Source organism: Erythrolamprus reginae, chromosome 1 (assembly GCF_031021105.1).
Source record: "Erythrolamprus reginae isolate rEryReg1 chromosome 1, rEryReg1.hap1, whole genome shotgun sequence".
Taxonomy (NCBI): Eukaryota; Metazoa; Chordata; class Lepidosauria; order Squamata; family Dipsadidae; genus Erythrolamprus; species Erythrolamprus reginae.
This window is the reverse complement of record NC_091950.1, coordinates 59,410,712-59,427,770: the sequence shown is the minus strand read 5'-3', so window position 1 is coordinate 59,427,770 and position 17,059 is coordinate 59,410,712. Positions and strand designations below refer to the sequence as shown.

At 41.1% G+C, this 17,059-nt stretch overlaps 1 protein-coding gene across 3 annotated transcripts in view; it reads right to left on the bottom strand.

Annotated features, from left to right (window-relative positions):
- The window catches only part of FOXN3 (forkhead box N3), a 195,152-nt gene that overhangs the window by 13,125 nt on the left and 164,968 nt on the right, over positions 1-17,059 (bottom strand). For all 3 annotated transcript variants that reach the window (XM_070753696.1, XM_070753706.1, XM_070753713.1), the window contains one exon: positions 9,595-9,703. In XM_070753696.1, the coding sequence (XP_070609797.1) occupies positions 9,595-9,703 (109 nt within the window). The remainder of the gene's footprint in view (positions 1-9,594; positions 9,704-17,059) is intronic.

The following is a 17,059-nucleotide window of genomic DNA, read 5'->3' as shown; positions in this document are numbered from 1 at the left end:
CTTAAATCCTATACTTGCTCCATTTTTGAGTCAAGCGTATGACTCAAAAGGCCAAGTATGACCAGAAATTATTGGATAGCAGTGTTCAAAGTGCTTAATTATTCCCTAAATAGAAACCTCTCCTTATCTCGCATATTATTGGCTTAATGTTGCTGTAGAAATTGTTGGCTTCCCGTAAGAAAAGTCAATGGAGAAGCATGTAGAAAGTTAGAAGCCGCAGGTTGGTAGGCAAGTAAGTGGAGGAGCGAGGGAAGTGCTGTACAGGTTAGACAGGGTGCATATAAGAGGCATAAGATCAGAAGTGGTGCGAGGGGTGCCTTGATGATTGTGGATGGTGCATGAGAGGCACCAAATGTATTTGATACAAGGAAGCACACAACAGGGACTGTGCAGGTTGCGGAGGTTACATAAGAAGTAGAGAACATAAGAAATGCTAAGTGGATTGGAAAGAGTGGACGAGGCATCCTGCAGATTGGGAAGGATGCAAGACAATGCATAAAGGGCACAACATGGGTCAGGGAGATTGTGCACAAGAATGGCACACGGGTCAGGACAATATGTGAGGTTTTGCAGGTATTAGGTACCTCTGAAACAATGACCTAACAGACCATGGATTGTCTAATATTACAATAATTGGCCATAGGGGGAAAAACACTGCTTCTTCAAATATTGTTCTATTTATCGTCCTGGTGCAATTTTAAAAAAAGCTCCTGTTCAATTACAAATGGCTAAACTCTAAAATCTTAGGAAAAGTTTCTCTAAAACTCCTGGTTTATATAAAGTAAACCTAACATCTATGGATGATAAATTATGCAATCTCAGTGTGTAAAAAAGACAAAGGTGAATCTCCTTCAGTGAATAATAGCAAATGCAATGTCTTTCATGATTGTGTAGGAAATCAGCCATATTTACCATGAGGCAGTGTCACCAGTGCAAGAACTAAGATTAAACGATGCCAAATGCTTAAAGGAAGTCATTCATCAGGCTTACGGCCTTCTGACACCTCAGATGGAAAAACCTCCAGGGACATCAGTTGGCCACCAGTGTGTCTACCGGAGGAAGCTGCAACAGCCCATCCATCTCTGGGCCAAACCCATAAAACTTGCATTCTGAAGAAGTCAAGCCAGATGTTGATGAAGGAGGACGGAAGAAATTCTGTCTCCCGATTGGGCTCAGAAAACAGCCCGGCAGCTGGGTTAATACCCACAGATGGTTCGAAAGACTTAGCAGCTATGCCGAAATTCACTGTGAGCTTTGCCTTCTGTAGCAGTGTCTTAAACAGGGCCAGTTTGCAAAGCCCTATGAAGGCCGGCTGGTCCAGAACCAAACCATTGTCATCAGACAGCTATTTATTCAAGACACTTCCTTTACCCTGGACTGAAGCCTTGCCTAGTTCTGGAGTCTGACTCACCCATATTGGACCAAGCTTCCTAAATGGAGGTAGGGACGGCTGGGTCAGGAGACTTTTGCTGGAGGCCTGTAGCAATGCCTTGTGCATAGGCATTGGCTATCATGTCCTGCAATTCTGGCGGGAGATGTTGCCAGATGTCAACCCCAGGATGGAGGCCCTCCGTAGTTGGGAGTGAACATAGCAGAGGGAGGCCCTTTTGAAGTCAAGTGTAGGGGAGCTGGTGAAAAACTGGCCCCACAAACTGGCATCTCTGACAAGGGTGCTCCCTCAGATTCTAAGGCTTGAGATGAGAGCATTGCTATCACTGCTTGCTATGTATCCTTTTCATATTATGCTTTTAGATCTGTTTGCTTATAGAGTTAATAATGAAGCTTCACATTTCTCTATCCACTGGTATGCTGCATATCTCAGGATCCAAAAGAACAAATTGCCTGGGCATCTGATCACTTGGCAAAACAGATGCCTCTGAGCCTTTGCATACTATTAGCAATAAATGTTTTGCTGCAAAAGGAAAAAAAAACAACTAAAGAGGCAGGGGACAAGGGATGAGAAATTGTACGGCATGGTAAATATTTTTATTTTAACATTTTTTTTTATTTGAATGGATATAAAATACCTCCTCAAATACAAATTGTTACCCTTTTTGATCAAGAATCAAGTATTTTAATTGAAAACAGCAACAACAGCACATTGAGGAAGATAAACTTTTATGCAAGGTTCTGGGAGAATAAATAATACATCCTGAATTAGTAGCAAAATAGATTTGAAGCATGCAAAGGGACACACATACCATCTGTTGGGAATACCTATGAGCAGCTGCTGCTGGAGGACCTCGGAAAAAGATTCACAGAGGTTAAGATCTTCCCAAATAGGAGCTATATGTGCATCCATGCAGGTGCTGAATGCCATTTGGTCTTTTGAATCCAGATCTTTGCAGAGTCACGAAAAATCAGCAATGAGAGCACCCTTGCCTTTTTTTGAGTGCATAGAAGCTCCCCCCACCCCCAGTGTGTTCAACACATGAAATGCACTTTTAGGAAAAGCTGCTGAAAAGCTGAAAAGCTTTCCCTAATGAGGTCACTCTCAAATGCAAATACTGGGCTTGTGGGAATTAATGTGCTCAATAGACACCCCCACTAGCATTTCCCAGGATTTCCTACTCCATGAGTAAAGTTTAGAAAAATTATCTATGTTAATTATTAACATAGATAATTTTTAAACAATTAATTAAATAATTAATATTAATATTAAAATTAATTATCTATCTAGCTATGAGACAAGGCCATAGGAGCTGTGAGTTCCTCCACCTGTCTACTGTGCCCCTCCTGGCTGGTTTCGGGCAGTCGGGAGGTCACACAGCTGGATCCAGGCGTTGATTAATGCTTCCTTGAGTTAGAGGTCCTTTCTGAAACCGTTGAAAAAAGTGGTTGTATGACTCCTCCTCAAGAAACCGTCCCTGGATCCAGCCAAATTGAAGAACTATAGATCTGTCTCCAAACTGCCCTTTTGGGGTAAGGTTGTTGAGAAGGTGGTGGCACTCGAGCTCCAGCAGTCCTTGGTTGGAGTTGATTATCTAGACTCCTTTCAGTCTGGTTTCAGGACCGGTCACAGCATTGAAACTACTTTGGTCGCATTGATGGATGATCTCTGGCTGGTCCAGGATAGGGGATATTCCTCTATCCTGGTGCTCCTTGACCTCGGTCCAGTGCCCTAGATGCCGCCTTATTCCAGGCAGCCGCTAAGGACTCGGCTGGCTTGTGGACAAGGGAGTAAGGTATCTCCCCAAGCTCCTTCTGGAACCCTTCAGGATCCATTAGTTGTCTGGGGTGGGACCACTTAATCGGCTCCGTCTCCTTGCATTGGGGGAGTGGTGCCAAATCTAACCTCAGCAGAAAAAGATCTGACCACAACAAGGGAGAAACAACCATACCCCTTAATTCCAGATCATCTCTCCAGTGCCCTGAGAGGAACACTAGGTCAAGTGTGTGTGTGTGTGTGTCCCTATTTATATATTTATTGGATTTATATGCCTCCCCTCTCTGAGGACTCAGGGCGGCTTACAACATATAAGTAGTTCAGGGTCCTATGAGTCAGAACCTGGACTACTTGGGTCAGGTCCATGGCTGTCATGAAAGTCATGAACTCCTGAGTCGCATCCGAAGATTCACCAAGTGATGGCAATTAAAGTCCCCCAGTACCATAAGGCTGAGGAACTCTACCACCAATCTGGATATCACCTCTAGCAGCGCAGGCAGCACCATTGTATCGCAACAGTCCTCGGAGAGGGGCGGCATACAAATCTAAATAATAAATAAATAAACAAACAAACAAACAAACAAACAAACAAACAAACAAACAAACAAACAAACAGGGAGGTAGGTATGTCAGCAATAAGTCCAACGGAACCCCTGACTCCAACTTCAAGAGGAGAGACTCACACCCAATAATAAAGCAGGAATGCTGCGAGGAAGAAGACTCTCACAGGCAGTGTTCCCTCTAATTTTTTTCAGGGTGAGCGGAAAAGTATAGTGTCTGAGCGGCAGTCCCTTTGGGACTGGGTGGCATATAAATATAAATAAACAAACAAACAAACAAACAAACAAATAAATAAATAAATAAAGTGTGGGCGTGCGCTATCACACAGGAGCGAGTTCTTGCATCCATAATTCTATCCTTTCTATGTCTCCCTCCCTCTTTCCTCCCTCCCTCTTTCCTTTCTCTCTCCCTCCCTCTTTCCTTTCTATCTCGCCCTCCCTCTTTCCTTTCTATCTCTCCCTCCCTTTTCTCCCTCCCTCTTTCCTTTCTATCTCTCCCTCCCTCTTTCCTTTGTATCTTTCTCCCTCCCTGCCTTTCTCCAAGCCCTTCCTTTTCCCTCTCCCTATCCTACTACCCCCCTTTCCCTCCTTTGTATCTCTCCCTGCCTCTTTCCTTTGTATCTCTCCCTCCCTCTTTCCTTTGTATCTCTCCCTGCCTCTTTCCTTTCTATCTCTCCCTCCCTCTTTTCTTTCTATCTCTCCCTCCCTCTTTCCTTTCTATCTTTCTCCCTCCCTGCCTTTCTCCAAGCCCTTCCTTTTCCCTCTCCCTATCCTACTACCCCCCTTTCCCTCCTTTGTATCTCTCCCTCCCTCTTTCCTTTGTATCTCTCCCTGCCTCTTTCCTTTGTATCTCTCCCTGCCTCTTTCCTTTCTATCTCTCCCTCCCTCTTTTCTTTCTATCTCTCCCTCCCTTTCCCCCCTTCCTCTTTCCTTTCTATCTCTCCCTCCCTCTTTCCTTTCTATCTCTCCCTCCCTCTTTCCTTTCTCCCTCTTTCCTTTCTATCTCTCCCTCCCTCTTTCCTTTCTCCCTCTTTCCTTTCTATCTCTCCCTCCCTCTTTCCTTTCTATCTCTCCCTCCCTCTTTCCTTTCTATCTTTCTCCCCCTGCCTTTCTCCAAGCCCTTCCTTTTCCCTCTCCCTATCCTACTACCCCCTCTCCCTACTTTCTATCTCTCCCTCTTTCCTTTGTATCTCTCCTTCCCTCTTTCCTCCCTCCATCTTTCCTTTGTATCTCTCCCTGCCTCTTTCCTTTGTATCTCTCCCTCCCTCTTTCCTTTCTCCCTCTTTCCTTTCTATCTCTCCCTCCCTTTCCTCCCTCCCTCCCTCTTTCCTTTCTATCTATCTCTCCCTCCCTCTTTCCTTTCTCCCTCTTTCTTTTCTATCTCCCCTCCCTCTTTCCTTTCTCCCTCTTCCTCCCTTTTTCCTTTCTATCTCTCACTCCCTCTTTCCTTTCTATCTTTCTCTCCCCTGCCTTTCTCCAAGCCCTTCCTTTTCCCTCTCCCTATCTAACTACCCCCTCTCCCTCCTTTCTATCTCTCCCTCCCCCTTTCTCTCTCCCTTCCTTCATCTTTCTTTCTTTCCCTCTCTCTCTCCATCCCTCTTCCTTTCTCTCTTCCTTCCTTTCTTTTTTGCTCTTTCTCTCTCCCTCCTTCCCTCCCTCTATGTCTTTCCCTCTCCCTCCCTCCCCCCTCTCTCTTGCTTTCTTTCCCTCTCATTCTCTCTCCCCTCCTTTTTCTCTCTCTCTTTCTCTCTCGTTCACCACACTGGCAACAGAGAGAAAAAGAGAGAGAGAGCTGGAGAGAGAGAGTGGAGGGCGCTGTTGTCTTCGCCTCTGCCCGGCGGCTCTGCAGCTAAGAGGCAGCAGCCATCCACCCCCTCGCCCTCCCAGGCATCCCCAGCGCCCGGCCACGCACTGCCTCCCGGTAGGCCGGCCGACTTTTCCCTGCTGCTGGAGCTGTTTTCTCTTCATGGCGCAAAGCCACGCAGTCCCGGACTCCCGGATTGCTCGCTTCTCCGGCCAGAAGGCCGGCTGCCCAGGAAAGCATTGCACTTTTTCAACGCGCGGCGTTTTCCAGGGCAGATGGCTTTGCTGACCGGAGAAGCGAGCGATCCAGGAGTCCGGGTCCGGGACTGTGTGGCTTTGCACCATGAAGTGGAAACGGCTCTGGCAGTAGGTAAAAGTCGGCTGGGCTACCGGGAGGCGGAGCATGGCCGGGCGCCGGGGACGCCTGGGAGGGCGAGGAGGTGGATGGCTGCTGCCACCGCCGGTCCGGACTCGCGGCACACCTGACACGAGGGCCCCCGCGGAGATGTAAGAGGCCTGCTCGTCGCCCTCCAGCCCTCTTCGTCGGCAACCCCCCCCCCCACGGAGGCTTATAGGCCTAGCGGTGGGCCACGCACAGTCAGCCCTCTTCGTTGGCAACCCCCCCACCGCACGGAGGCTTCTAGGCCTAGCAGCGGGCTGCACCCCCCCAGCCCTCTTCGCCGGCACCCCCCCCCACAGAGGCTTATAGGCCTAGCAGTGGGCCATGCGCAGCCAGCCCTCTTCGTTGGCAACGCCCCCACCCCACGGAGGCTTCTAGGCCTAGTGGCGGGCCGCGCGCACCCCACCATCTTTGTCGGCAACCCCCCCCCCACAGAGGCTTACCTTACCCGGCCGGCAGCTAAACAACCGTTTGGCTGCCGAGGGGTGGAGCTGGGCTGGGGAGGAGAAAATCCGGAATTTAAGGGGCGGGGAAGAAAGCAGGCCTGCAATTGGCCGGTCCCTTTCTTTCCCGCCTTTCCTTAAGGAACTGTTGCTGCCCTATGTTGTAGAGCAGCAGCAGTTCTCATTTCAAATTTCAGCGTGGAGGTCGGTCCTCCGCGCTAAATTTGAAATTCCCCGGGCTGAGAGGTAAAAACCTCTGTGCTATAGCGCACGGCGCAGCTTAGAGGGAACTATGCTCACAGGCAATAATTGCCACTCCTCTACCCCTTCCCTGGGGTTGTGGCTGATGCAGTATTTGAAACTCATTTGGGCACATCTCTGTGAGGAGATACCCATCTCCTGGTCCAGCCAGGTCTCAGTTATACCCTTGTTAAAAAGAGACCTGGCATTAAACAACAGCAGCTTGGGCCCAAGGCCCTGACATCCCAAGTCACCAGGTATACGAGATGAGTCCAATTAATCAGAACCAAAGGGGCCGGAACAAGTAATCACTTTGAAACAGTTACTCCTAGTTCTCCGGAAGTGGCCAACTCCATGGCTCCTACCATATCTACCTCTCCCAGTAATAAGCGCAATACCCCAGCTCTCCAATTGCCCAGAGGCAGACTCTCCCACCCATATCAGGCCAGGGGTCATAACCGAGCCCATCTGGTTCTGTTTGCACACTCAGCAGAGAGAGATTTGTTTCTTGCCTTGGTCTTTCATTCATCTTGACACCAACCCCTTCAATCTATCCAATTGATCCACATCATCACATATACATGCAAGCAACAAGGAAAATCAATCTGTCTGTCTGTCTGTCTGTCTAATTTATATGCCGCACCCTCTGCAGACTCAGGGCAGCTTACAAAATATAAAAAGAACAATACAATTAAAATACTAAGTCCAATTACTATAAAACCCGCTTATCTAATCTAAAATCCCCATTATATTAAAAATAAATAATTCCCACTCAACAGCAACATACATATCATTCATCAACCTGGGGGCTAGAGTCTTATAGCCCCAAGCCTGGCGGCATAGATGAGTCTTTAGACTCTTACGGAAGGTGAGGAGGGTGGGGCAGTACGACTCTCTGGGGGGGGGGAGCTTATTCCTATTTCTGAATCCAGGAAAATCCTTCAATTGTACAATTGCACTGAATATAAAAGAACAGTTCCATTCAAAATTAAATATAAAAGGTTCAGTTTCCAGTAGTTGAAACATCCACTTCTTGGTGTTTTAGTCATGGCTTTGGATGAGGGTGTTGGGTGAGCCCTGCTTTGAAGGATGAAGTGGGTGGATATAGTTGCAAATCCAGCCCTGACAATGGCAAGGAGCAGGAACTGTGTCTGGGCCCAGAGGCCGAGAAGGAACTAGAAGGGTGCAGTGGCTGGGCTGCCTCCTGGCCCGCTGGATTTTGGATTCTCCTTTGGTTGCGGGCTGGGATGGGCCAGGGCCAAGGCAGTAAGGGCCGGCCCTCACTGCCTCCAGGGTGGCCCATGGGGCCCTGAGTTTTACATGTCTTATTTGGGTAGTTAAGCTTAAAAGACAACAAGAAACGTAATGGCATACTCTCCATCATGTTTTATGTCAAGTCATAAAATTTCTCTTGGTTTTAGTATTTTTGAGTAATGCACATTATCAAAACAATTCTCATTTTATTATATCTTGATTTGAAAATGCAGACATGAAATGGTTACAAAAAATGAATATAATTCATTCATTCAAATACTATGTGCAAAACGAACAGACTATAAGCATGTTACAACTGCAAAATGAAATGCAGTAGAAATACATGTATATGCAGTATAATTTAGTAGAATTTCAATATCTGTTAAAATATAAATTCTTTATTTTCACATGTTGCAACCAAAGAAATCATTTGTACATACCATATTTTTCAGTCTATAAGACCCCTCCCCCCAAAAAAGTGGGTAGAAATGTCTATAGAGTGTATGTTGCCGAAGGACCCCTGCCCTTCACCTGTCTCCCAGCAATTTGCCTTGTTGCAGCAAACAGTTTGATCAGCTTCAGCACAACCTGATTTAGCATTAGCAGCTGCTTGGTGATAGGATTGGCCTCTAGGAATACCATCTATCAGCTGTTCCAGGATGCAGGGATTGCCGATACCGCCCATTGCCACCTATTGCTGCCTCTACGCACCCCATTTTCAGCCTCCGCATGCCCCAATTTCGGCCTCCATGTGCCTGGATCCCCGCCATCTGGAATGAGCTGAAAATGGGATGTGTAGAGACCAAAACTGGGAGGCTCAGAGGCCTAAAATGGGGTATGTGGAGGCAAAAAATGGGACCCACGGAGGTGGTAACAGAAGTGGCAGCAATGAAGGTGGCAATGGGCACCTTCACTTCACAGTCTAGAACAGCTGATCAGCGGGAGGCTGATTCCACTACCAATCAGTTACTTGTGCTAAATCAGGCTGTGCTGAAGCTGATCAGGCTGTTTGCTGCAAGGAGGCAAATTACTGGGGGAGGGGGGGGAGAAGAGAGGCAGATTTTTTTCTTCTTGGTTTCCTCCCCCCAAAGCTAAATATGTCTTATGATCCGGAGCATCTTATAGTGCGAAAAATACAGTAATTAATGTTGCTGTCACATAGATCATTACAGACGGAAGGGTAGCATCTTAGATATTATTATTATTATTATTATTATTATTATTATTATTATTATTATTAATTAGATTTGTATGCCGCCCCTCTCCGCAGACTCGGGGTGGCTTACAGCAATGACGAAAACAATATATAATGACAAATCTAATAGTTAGAATTAGAGTCACATTATTATTATTATTATTATTATTATTATTATTTATTAGATTTGTATATGATATGCTATGACAAATTTGAACAGATTTGCCTGTGAATATTATATATTAATCTGAACATTGATTCTTAAATTTAAAGTCACAGGGAAATGTCTTGTCATGATTTCACCTGAAAAGAAATTGAAGAGTCTAAGTCACATTTATATGTCTCCAAATTTGCTAAATCAATTGAAAATATATTAGAACCCTTTTAGAGTTTTTATTTGACGATTCTTGGTGTTCTTGGCTTTCACAGACAGCATAATCTTGGGAACATGATAGAAATTACAGAGGAGATTCAATTGACTTTGTTGCACGACTAAGTGCAGTGCTTCTGATCTTGCTCTTGAGAACTCTTACCTTACTGCTGCAGCCATGTTTCCAATAGGGTTTATTGGCAGTGGTCTAACTCCTGGGAAAATTCCTCTACTCAGAATGCGAGCTCCATTTTGTATCACTCCAGGTGGAACTGAGGACAAATGGAAAGAGAACGAAAAGAAAATACAATTAAAATTGAATGTTGACTATCAATTTTTATATTAGAGTCGCCAGTTTCCTAAATTCACATACAAAGGAAGAAGTTATTATATGCCATGCACAAAGTATAGCCATAAACACTGAAAGGTTGCTGAACATAAGTTGAAATGTTCTTGGTCCAAACCTCATTTCAGTAACATACTTACCAAGTGATCTAAGGTAAAATGTTTTGGCAGAAGCCATGATACAGTGGGATAGAAAAAGTATATTCCAAAGTCTGAGATATAATCTATTTTAAAAAGCAATCTTTGCAAAAAGAAAAAGACCCTTGTCTAGCATTTTTTTAAAAAAAAATCACAACCAGAACTGATACTACTAAACTAGTTGGAAAAAACAATAATCTGGTTGAGAACCTGAATTTTATAAATTTATTCAACTCAAGTATACAGTGTACAGTCTCTTGGCAGCAATATTCTTTTCTCAAATGGGGACTAAAAGTAATGGTCTATCTTATAGGTACGTTTTGAAGGCTCTTAAAATAGGGATAGATTCAGAATTATTCTCCCATGACAGGAAAAATATTTTAAAAGGTTTAAATTTTTGAAATTCCAGACAATTCTGCAATCTCTGCAATAACTTTCCCAAAGGCCACAAAAGGAAGGAGGAATCAGTATTCACAATCTATAGAAAGTGTGCAATTTCTTGACTTTTAAAATGCCAACTGTGCTAATATTTTCTAAATTTTAATCTTTCAAATGTATATAATACATTACTGTGATTTTCCACTCCAGTTAATACAATAAATTGTATGTAAAGTATATAAATAATAAATAAAAGTATATAAGTAATAAGTAAAAGAAAAGCTGTTTAAACAGTGTTACAAAAGCAGAACTGCTTTCTCCCCATTGTTACATTATTTTGAAACATATCCTAATATTTATATAACAACTTTCAAAAGTGTGGGAAGGCTACAGATCTATACCATGCTGTTCACCAAAACATCTACCTCTAATCAGTTGTTGATGTGCAACTGGCAGAATAGTCCTACTGCCTTCACCCCTGCTTGCAAGCTTGTGATAAGCATGTGAATGGCCACTTGGAAAATATACTGTGAAATAATAGATCTTTCATCTGCTCCAGCAGAATTATTACTGTATTTGGTAAACATCTACATATTTAATTACTATATGAAGGATATTTCTAGGAGGAAGAGCTAGCAGATATATCCTATCTCACGATGGCAAATTGCTAATATTCTATTTTTAGCTCACGGACGTTTAGCCTGTATCTAATAATGGCACTGCACTAACAAAAGTACATTTGCATGCTCAAATGCCACACCCAACATATGCTGATCCCTGTTTTGGAGGACCTGACAACTTCAGGAAAGATCACTTCTTCATTTTATATGCGCTCACGAATAATATAATGGGTTGACAAAATATAGCATATTGGTGGTTAGAAATGCTTCCTACTACAGTAAGGATAGTTTTTAATCCAATATCATCATTTTTAAAAAGTACTAAAGATTTAAAACTCATTCACCCATCCACAGCAAACCAGGACATAAATATAATTATTTAAATGTTTCATGCCTTTGTTAACTATGTCCATAAGCTTAATAATAATACATTCTATCTGAAACTATGACTTTAGTGTCCATAAACCCACATTTTTTCCATTGGTCTTTTAGTTTTTTTATTTACAAGTTGGGAGGAGTGTTAAGCCTGTCTCCTACCTTGTTGCATAGCTACATTAATTTGATTTCATACTGCCTAGGAATTTAAAATGAAAGACAATTATTATGTATTGGAAAATATGCATATCTAGGAAATTGTGCAGTTTCAACAACTTTAGAAAGTTTACAGACGATGAAGATCACACAATGCTACATCTTAAATTTGAAATATATCAGGGCTGTGCAACTAATTTTCCCAATGGGTCACTGTTGTGGAGAGTTGCTGACTCCACCTGACCCTATGCTGCTCTGCCCAATGAGCCTCACCCCCAATCTGTGGGCTGGACAGGGACAGCCTCCATACTGGATGTAGCCCATGGGACCATAAAATACCCAGGTCTGTATTATATCACCAGAGCCGGGAAGCAAGGAATGTTGTAGGTCCCATTCCCTAGAGCAATGATGGCGAACCTTTTTTTCCCTTGGGTGCCAAAAGAGCATGCATGCATGCTATTGCACATGCGTCAGTGCCCACACCTATAATTCTATGCCTGGGGAGGGCGAAAACAGCTTCCCCCAACCTCTGGAGGCCCGAAACATCCTGTTTCTCAACATCTGGTAGGCCCAGTAGGCTTATGTTTCACCCTCCTCAGGCTCCAAAGGTTTCCCTGAAACTGTAAAAGTGCCGTCCCCCATTCCCCCAAGGCTCTTTGGAAGCAAAAAACACCCTCCCAGAGCCTTTGTGCGAGCCAAAAATCAGCTGGCCAGAATACACATGCACGTTGGAACTGAACTAGGACAACAGCTCGCGTGCCAACAAATATGGCTCCAGGTGCCACCTGTGGCACCCATGCCATGGGTTCGCCATCACTGCCCTATGGGGATATACCTGGTGGGACCCAGAATAAAGGCCTTCTCTGTGGTGGCTCCCTCTCTCTGGAACATCATTATCCCAGAGATTAAATGGCCCCAACTCTAACACTCTTCTGGAAGGTGCTGAAGACCTGGTTTTGCCAGCGGGCCTGAGGAATGCAGAGAGGGATGGAGCACATCAAATGGCTCATGTGATGTCTTGTTGCCAGGGTCGGGTTATTTTATTACATTATTTTATTTTGTTATAGTATTTTATTATATGATTGTTAGCCCTTCACTGCTAGTAATGTGGCTCCACAAGATAATAAAAATATTAAAAAATAAATGTTATTAACTGTATTATTTATTTTATATGCGGCCCAAGACAATTCCCCTTGACACAATGTGGCCCAAGGAAGTCAAAAGATTGGACAACCATGGTCTAATTCCTTCAATCACTTTAAATGACAAGGTACAATAGCAATATATTATGTCTATTAATAAGTTCCAGTCTTAGCTAAATGGAGAGCAGGATACACATATCTTACCCATTTGTATCAACCTCAATCCCTGCTTTTTTCAAACATTTTATAACAAAATAAATAGCTATAGACGTTCACATTAATAAGCCTCTTGGGAGAGAGAGGTCTGTAGGAGCCCTAGATCCCCAACAAATTTAAACCATGGCTTTTCCAGATTTTTTTAAATTGGGAAATGTTTAGGCAAAGGGATACTGTACTTATTTGCACAGGATACATTTGAGTCTCAACTATACATCTTCCAATGCAAATATTCTAATTTGGTATGAATATGTCCTTGGGAAAAAATAAGCCACACAATATTTTCTTTAAAAATTGGCTATTTCTATCAGCTATCACAATATTCTTCCAACTATTATTGTGATTACAGGAAACCCATAATATAGAATGTATACATCATTATACATAGTAATCAAAATGTTGCAAAAGTACTTCAATTGTACAAATACTGTATACCTAGGGTTTTTACTTGCAGGGAACAGAAAATAAGATAGAAGGAAAACTTGATGAATTATTCATTTTTTGTTCCATAATGAAAATAAACTCCATCTCCTTTAATTTTGCTTGTCAAACTGATACAGAATGGCAGCTGAATTTTATGGAATAAAACTGGATTTTTTTCTTCTAGGTACAAATATTTATTTATTTATTATTTATTTTAATTGGACTTGTATGCCGTCCCTCTCCATGGACTCGGGGCGGGTATAGCTTCCCATTTCCATGGTTTATGGCCCTTCCTCTATGAAATGGAAATCCACTATTGCTTACTCTCTATTTGTTAATAATATTTGACTAGACATAAGAAGATTAAACTAATGAGATCATTATATCTGTTTTATAGTTAGCCAAAGATTTGTAGGTCAATGAAATATGGAATAAAATTTAATACTCTGAATTATCTGAAGTTAGAATTTTCTTTTTAAGAATTAATTATCCCTAATTACAGACTGACTCCTATACCAATTTTTGTTGTTATTAAAGCTATTAACAAACATACTTCTTCTTCAAATACTGAGTGTTTAACTTGCAATGTGATCTGCAATCCCAAGAAATTTTGCATCAGTAGCATGTCTGGATATTTATATCATCTATCTATTATTTATATATTATTTATATTATATAATATAAATTACAGATCTATTATTTATATAATATTTATATTATATAATATTTCATATTTGTTTGCAAATGAGGTTGTTGGATCTGAATTCATAAATGCTTTTAGTAGTATCTTGCCTTAATTTTGCACAAATAAGGATAATTTTAAAATAAACAAAATATGTGTTTTGTAATTTAGCAGAGATTTGCATACCATTTAATTCTTGGCATATCTCAAATATGAAACAGCAGCTCCCCACAGTGGATAAAAGAGCAAGTAGCATAAACATCTTGTTTCTATGGAAACACTAATTTCACTGAAAATTACTACCACGGTCCACAAATATAAAGCCAGAGAATAGTCTACCAAACACTTTTAACACTCCCAATAGTAGCAGCTCTCTCACACATTTAAGTTACTCTATTCATTTCATGACAGTTGCTTAAAAGATAATGCCTGATATATATGTAAAAGCTTACAAATGTTGGGAACAGAGTAGATGACTCAATTTAACCATTTAGTCAAATGAGCTAGTAGAAGTCTATTTTAGATCAACTTCCATAGTTCACTTCTATTGGAAAGCTCGTTATAGTGAATGGAAACCGAAACCCTAATCATCTAAACATCTCCAGGCTGACCAATCCTACTTTAAAAATAACTTGATTTTGTCTCATTTTAAGTCATTATATTTCCCTGATAATTGTTATTTTATCTTTAGGACACAAATTAAAGAGAATCTAATCTCAATTGCCATACCACAAAATCAAGGAGAATTGTATAGCAATATATCTGGAAAGACATGAATTTGGAAAAGTCTCTGGCAAAGCTTCATAGTACAATACTTTTCAAAACCGTGGAATTTGGGTCTTACCTATAAATCTACTATTCTTTTTTTATGCAGAAGGAATCCCTTTGGTAAGGAAATACAGAACTACATTGAATATGCTAGAAAACTTTCCAAATCAATTTAAGCAGGAAACCCATTTCTATTTGCTTTTGTTAAGTTCTTTTTATTCCTTGGCAGTCAGTTCCATTTGTGCTATCTCTTATTATCTTTCTCTCATAGCTGTAGGTCTACTGGACCAGGATCCTATCTCAGTTGTTTGCGTTATTCTGCATGTAGAAAGTCTGCCTTGTCTCTCTTACCTACCTGCCTACCTACCTAACTCAAAACTCTCATTCCTGTAACCTTTAACTGAATGAAACAGATTAAACTAATTAGACCGTTGTTGTTACAATAATAATAATAATGATGATGATGATAATAATAATAATAATAATAATAATTTATTAGATTTGTATGCCGCCCCTATCCGAAGACTTATATCTTTTTTATAGTTAGCCAAAGATTTGTAGGTCAATGAAATATGACCTATAGGGCAAAATCTTTTAAACCAAGGTACCTCAAATATACTTAGACATTCAGAACGCATCTAAAGTTTTGGATAAGCTTTCCAAACTTAAGTATTCCACACTCTGATTTTGCATTATTCAATTCACTAGAAATCCAGAATTAACCAAGATGGTTGAAAGTGGTTCTTCTTTTACTTTTACCTTCTGAATCCATTATTTTATCAAAGTGACAGAGATGTAATTTGTACTAAACAATAATTTAAAATTTACTTGAAAAAACTTTATTTAAAAAATAAGTCAGAAAACCCATAAACATTTATCTGAATATTACAGCACAACTTTTATACTATATTTTATTGAACATACATGCACACTCATATCTGTCCTTGCAAATATTATTAATGGGCAAACCAAAGTCCAATAAAGAATATACTTTATATGTTTACTTTTAAGAACATCAAAGTGAAAACACTGGTATATCCTTTTCCTTACTATCATTAATTTTAGGGACTCAACTGCCAGTCATCTATACAAATGTTAAGATCTCCATAATAATCTTTTTTACCCTGTCATTAGGCACAATGAAGAGCTCATTACATAAAATTATGTCTTTTTTAATGATGTCACACTTCATATTTTAGTTTTTGTTAACTATTAACCATTATATTGACAATAGAGAATGCCATGTTCATATTAAATAAGTCCAGCCGCTAATGTTAAAAAGTGTGGTAAAAGTACACAGATTTTCAATTTTTAATATGTACCTACTTTACAGATTTACTGGCCCTACTATCAAATTAAACAAAACAAAACAAGCACACACACACACACACAAGTAGACGAGGGAAACCTTGTCTTATTTTGACTATATCAAAATAAAGTGTGGCCCAATAAAAATAGTAGAATGATGGACTGATTTTAGGCCACAAAAATTTAACTCATTTAATTCACAGAATTTCATTTCGATACAAGACACTATTAAACACAGTGGCTTTATATGACCATCAGCGAAGGTAAGCAAAAAAATAAATAAATATAGAATTGGGTATGTGCCTACCTAAAATGTGGTGTAACTCAAATCATATACCTGTATCTTCAGAAATCCTTCTATGAGACTGCATTAGGGGTTGGTTCTAATTTACTACGTCCCAGTTCGTTTCCTCCTGCACCACATGGCTGCGCATACAGTACGCACTGCACGGGCAAACACTTTGCGCGCACACATACATAGTGCCAAAAAACAAGCATTGAATAGCAAAAAAGAGTAAAAAACAAGATGATGGTGCATGTGCAGTGCCAAAAATTCAACTTCTGCCTATGCGCAGAAGCAAAAGCCAACACCCCCCCTCCCCAAATGGTGGCATCCACAGACCGGCACTAACAGAACTGGCTCCATAATGTTACCATCAGCTTACTACTAGTTCTATAGAAAGCTGGTTCTACAGAACTGGTGTGAACCAGGAAGAACCCATCTCTGGACTGCATGCATTCATAATCCTTTTGATAAACTTAAATAGAGCATTCTAGTGAAACTTAAACCTCTGTTCAAGCCACTAAGGCATATCTGCTGTATAAAGTTCTGTATCAGTTGGATAATTACTTGTTGAGCTATAGAGAAAAATATTCTAAATGAACTAATTACCTTAATTTTGGTTCTGTAATTTTGACTGTATGACTGTAACTTGTTCCTTATATCCTAAGATTTTTATTAATATTGCTTCTTCATTGCTTATTTGACCCCTATGACAATCATTAAGTGTCGTACCACATGATTCTTGACAAATGTATTTTATTTTATGTACGCTGAGAGCATATGCAGCAAGACAA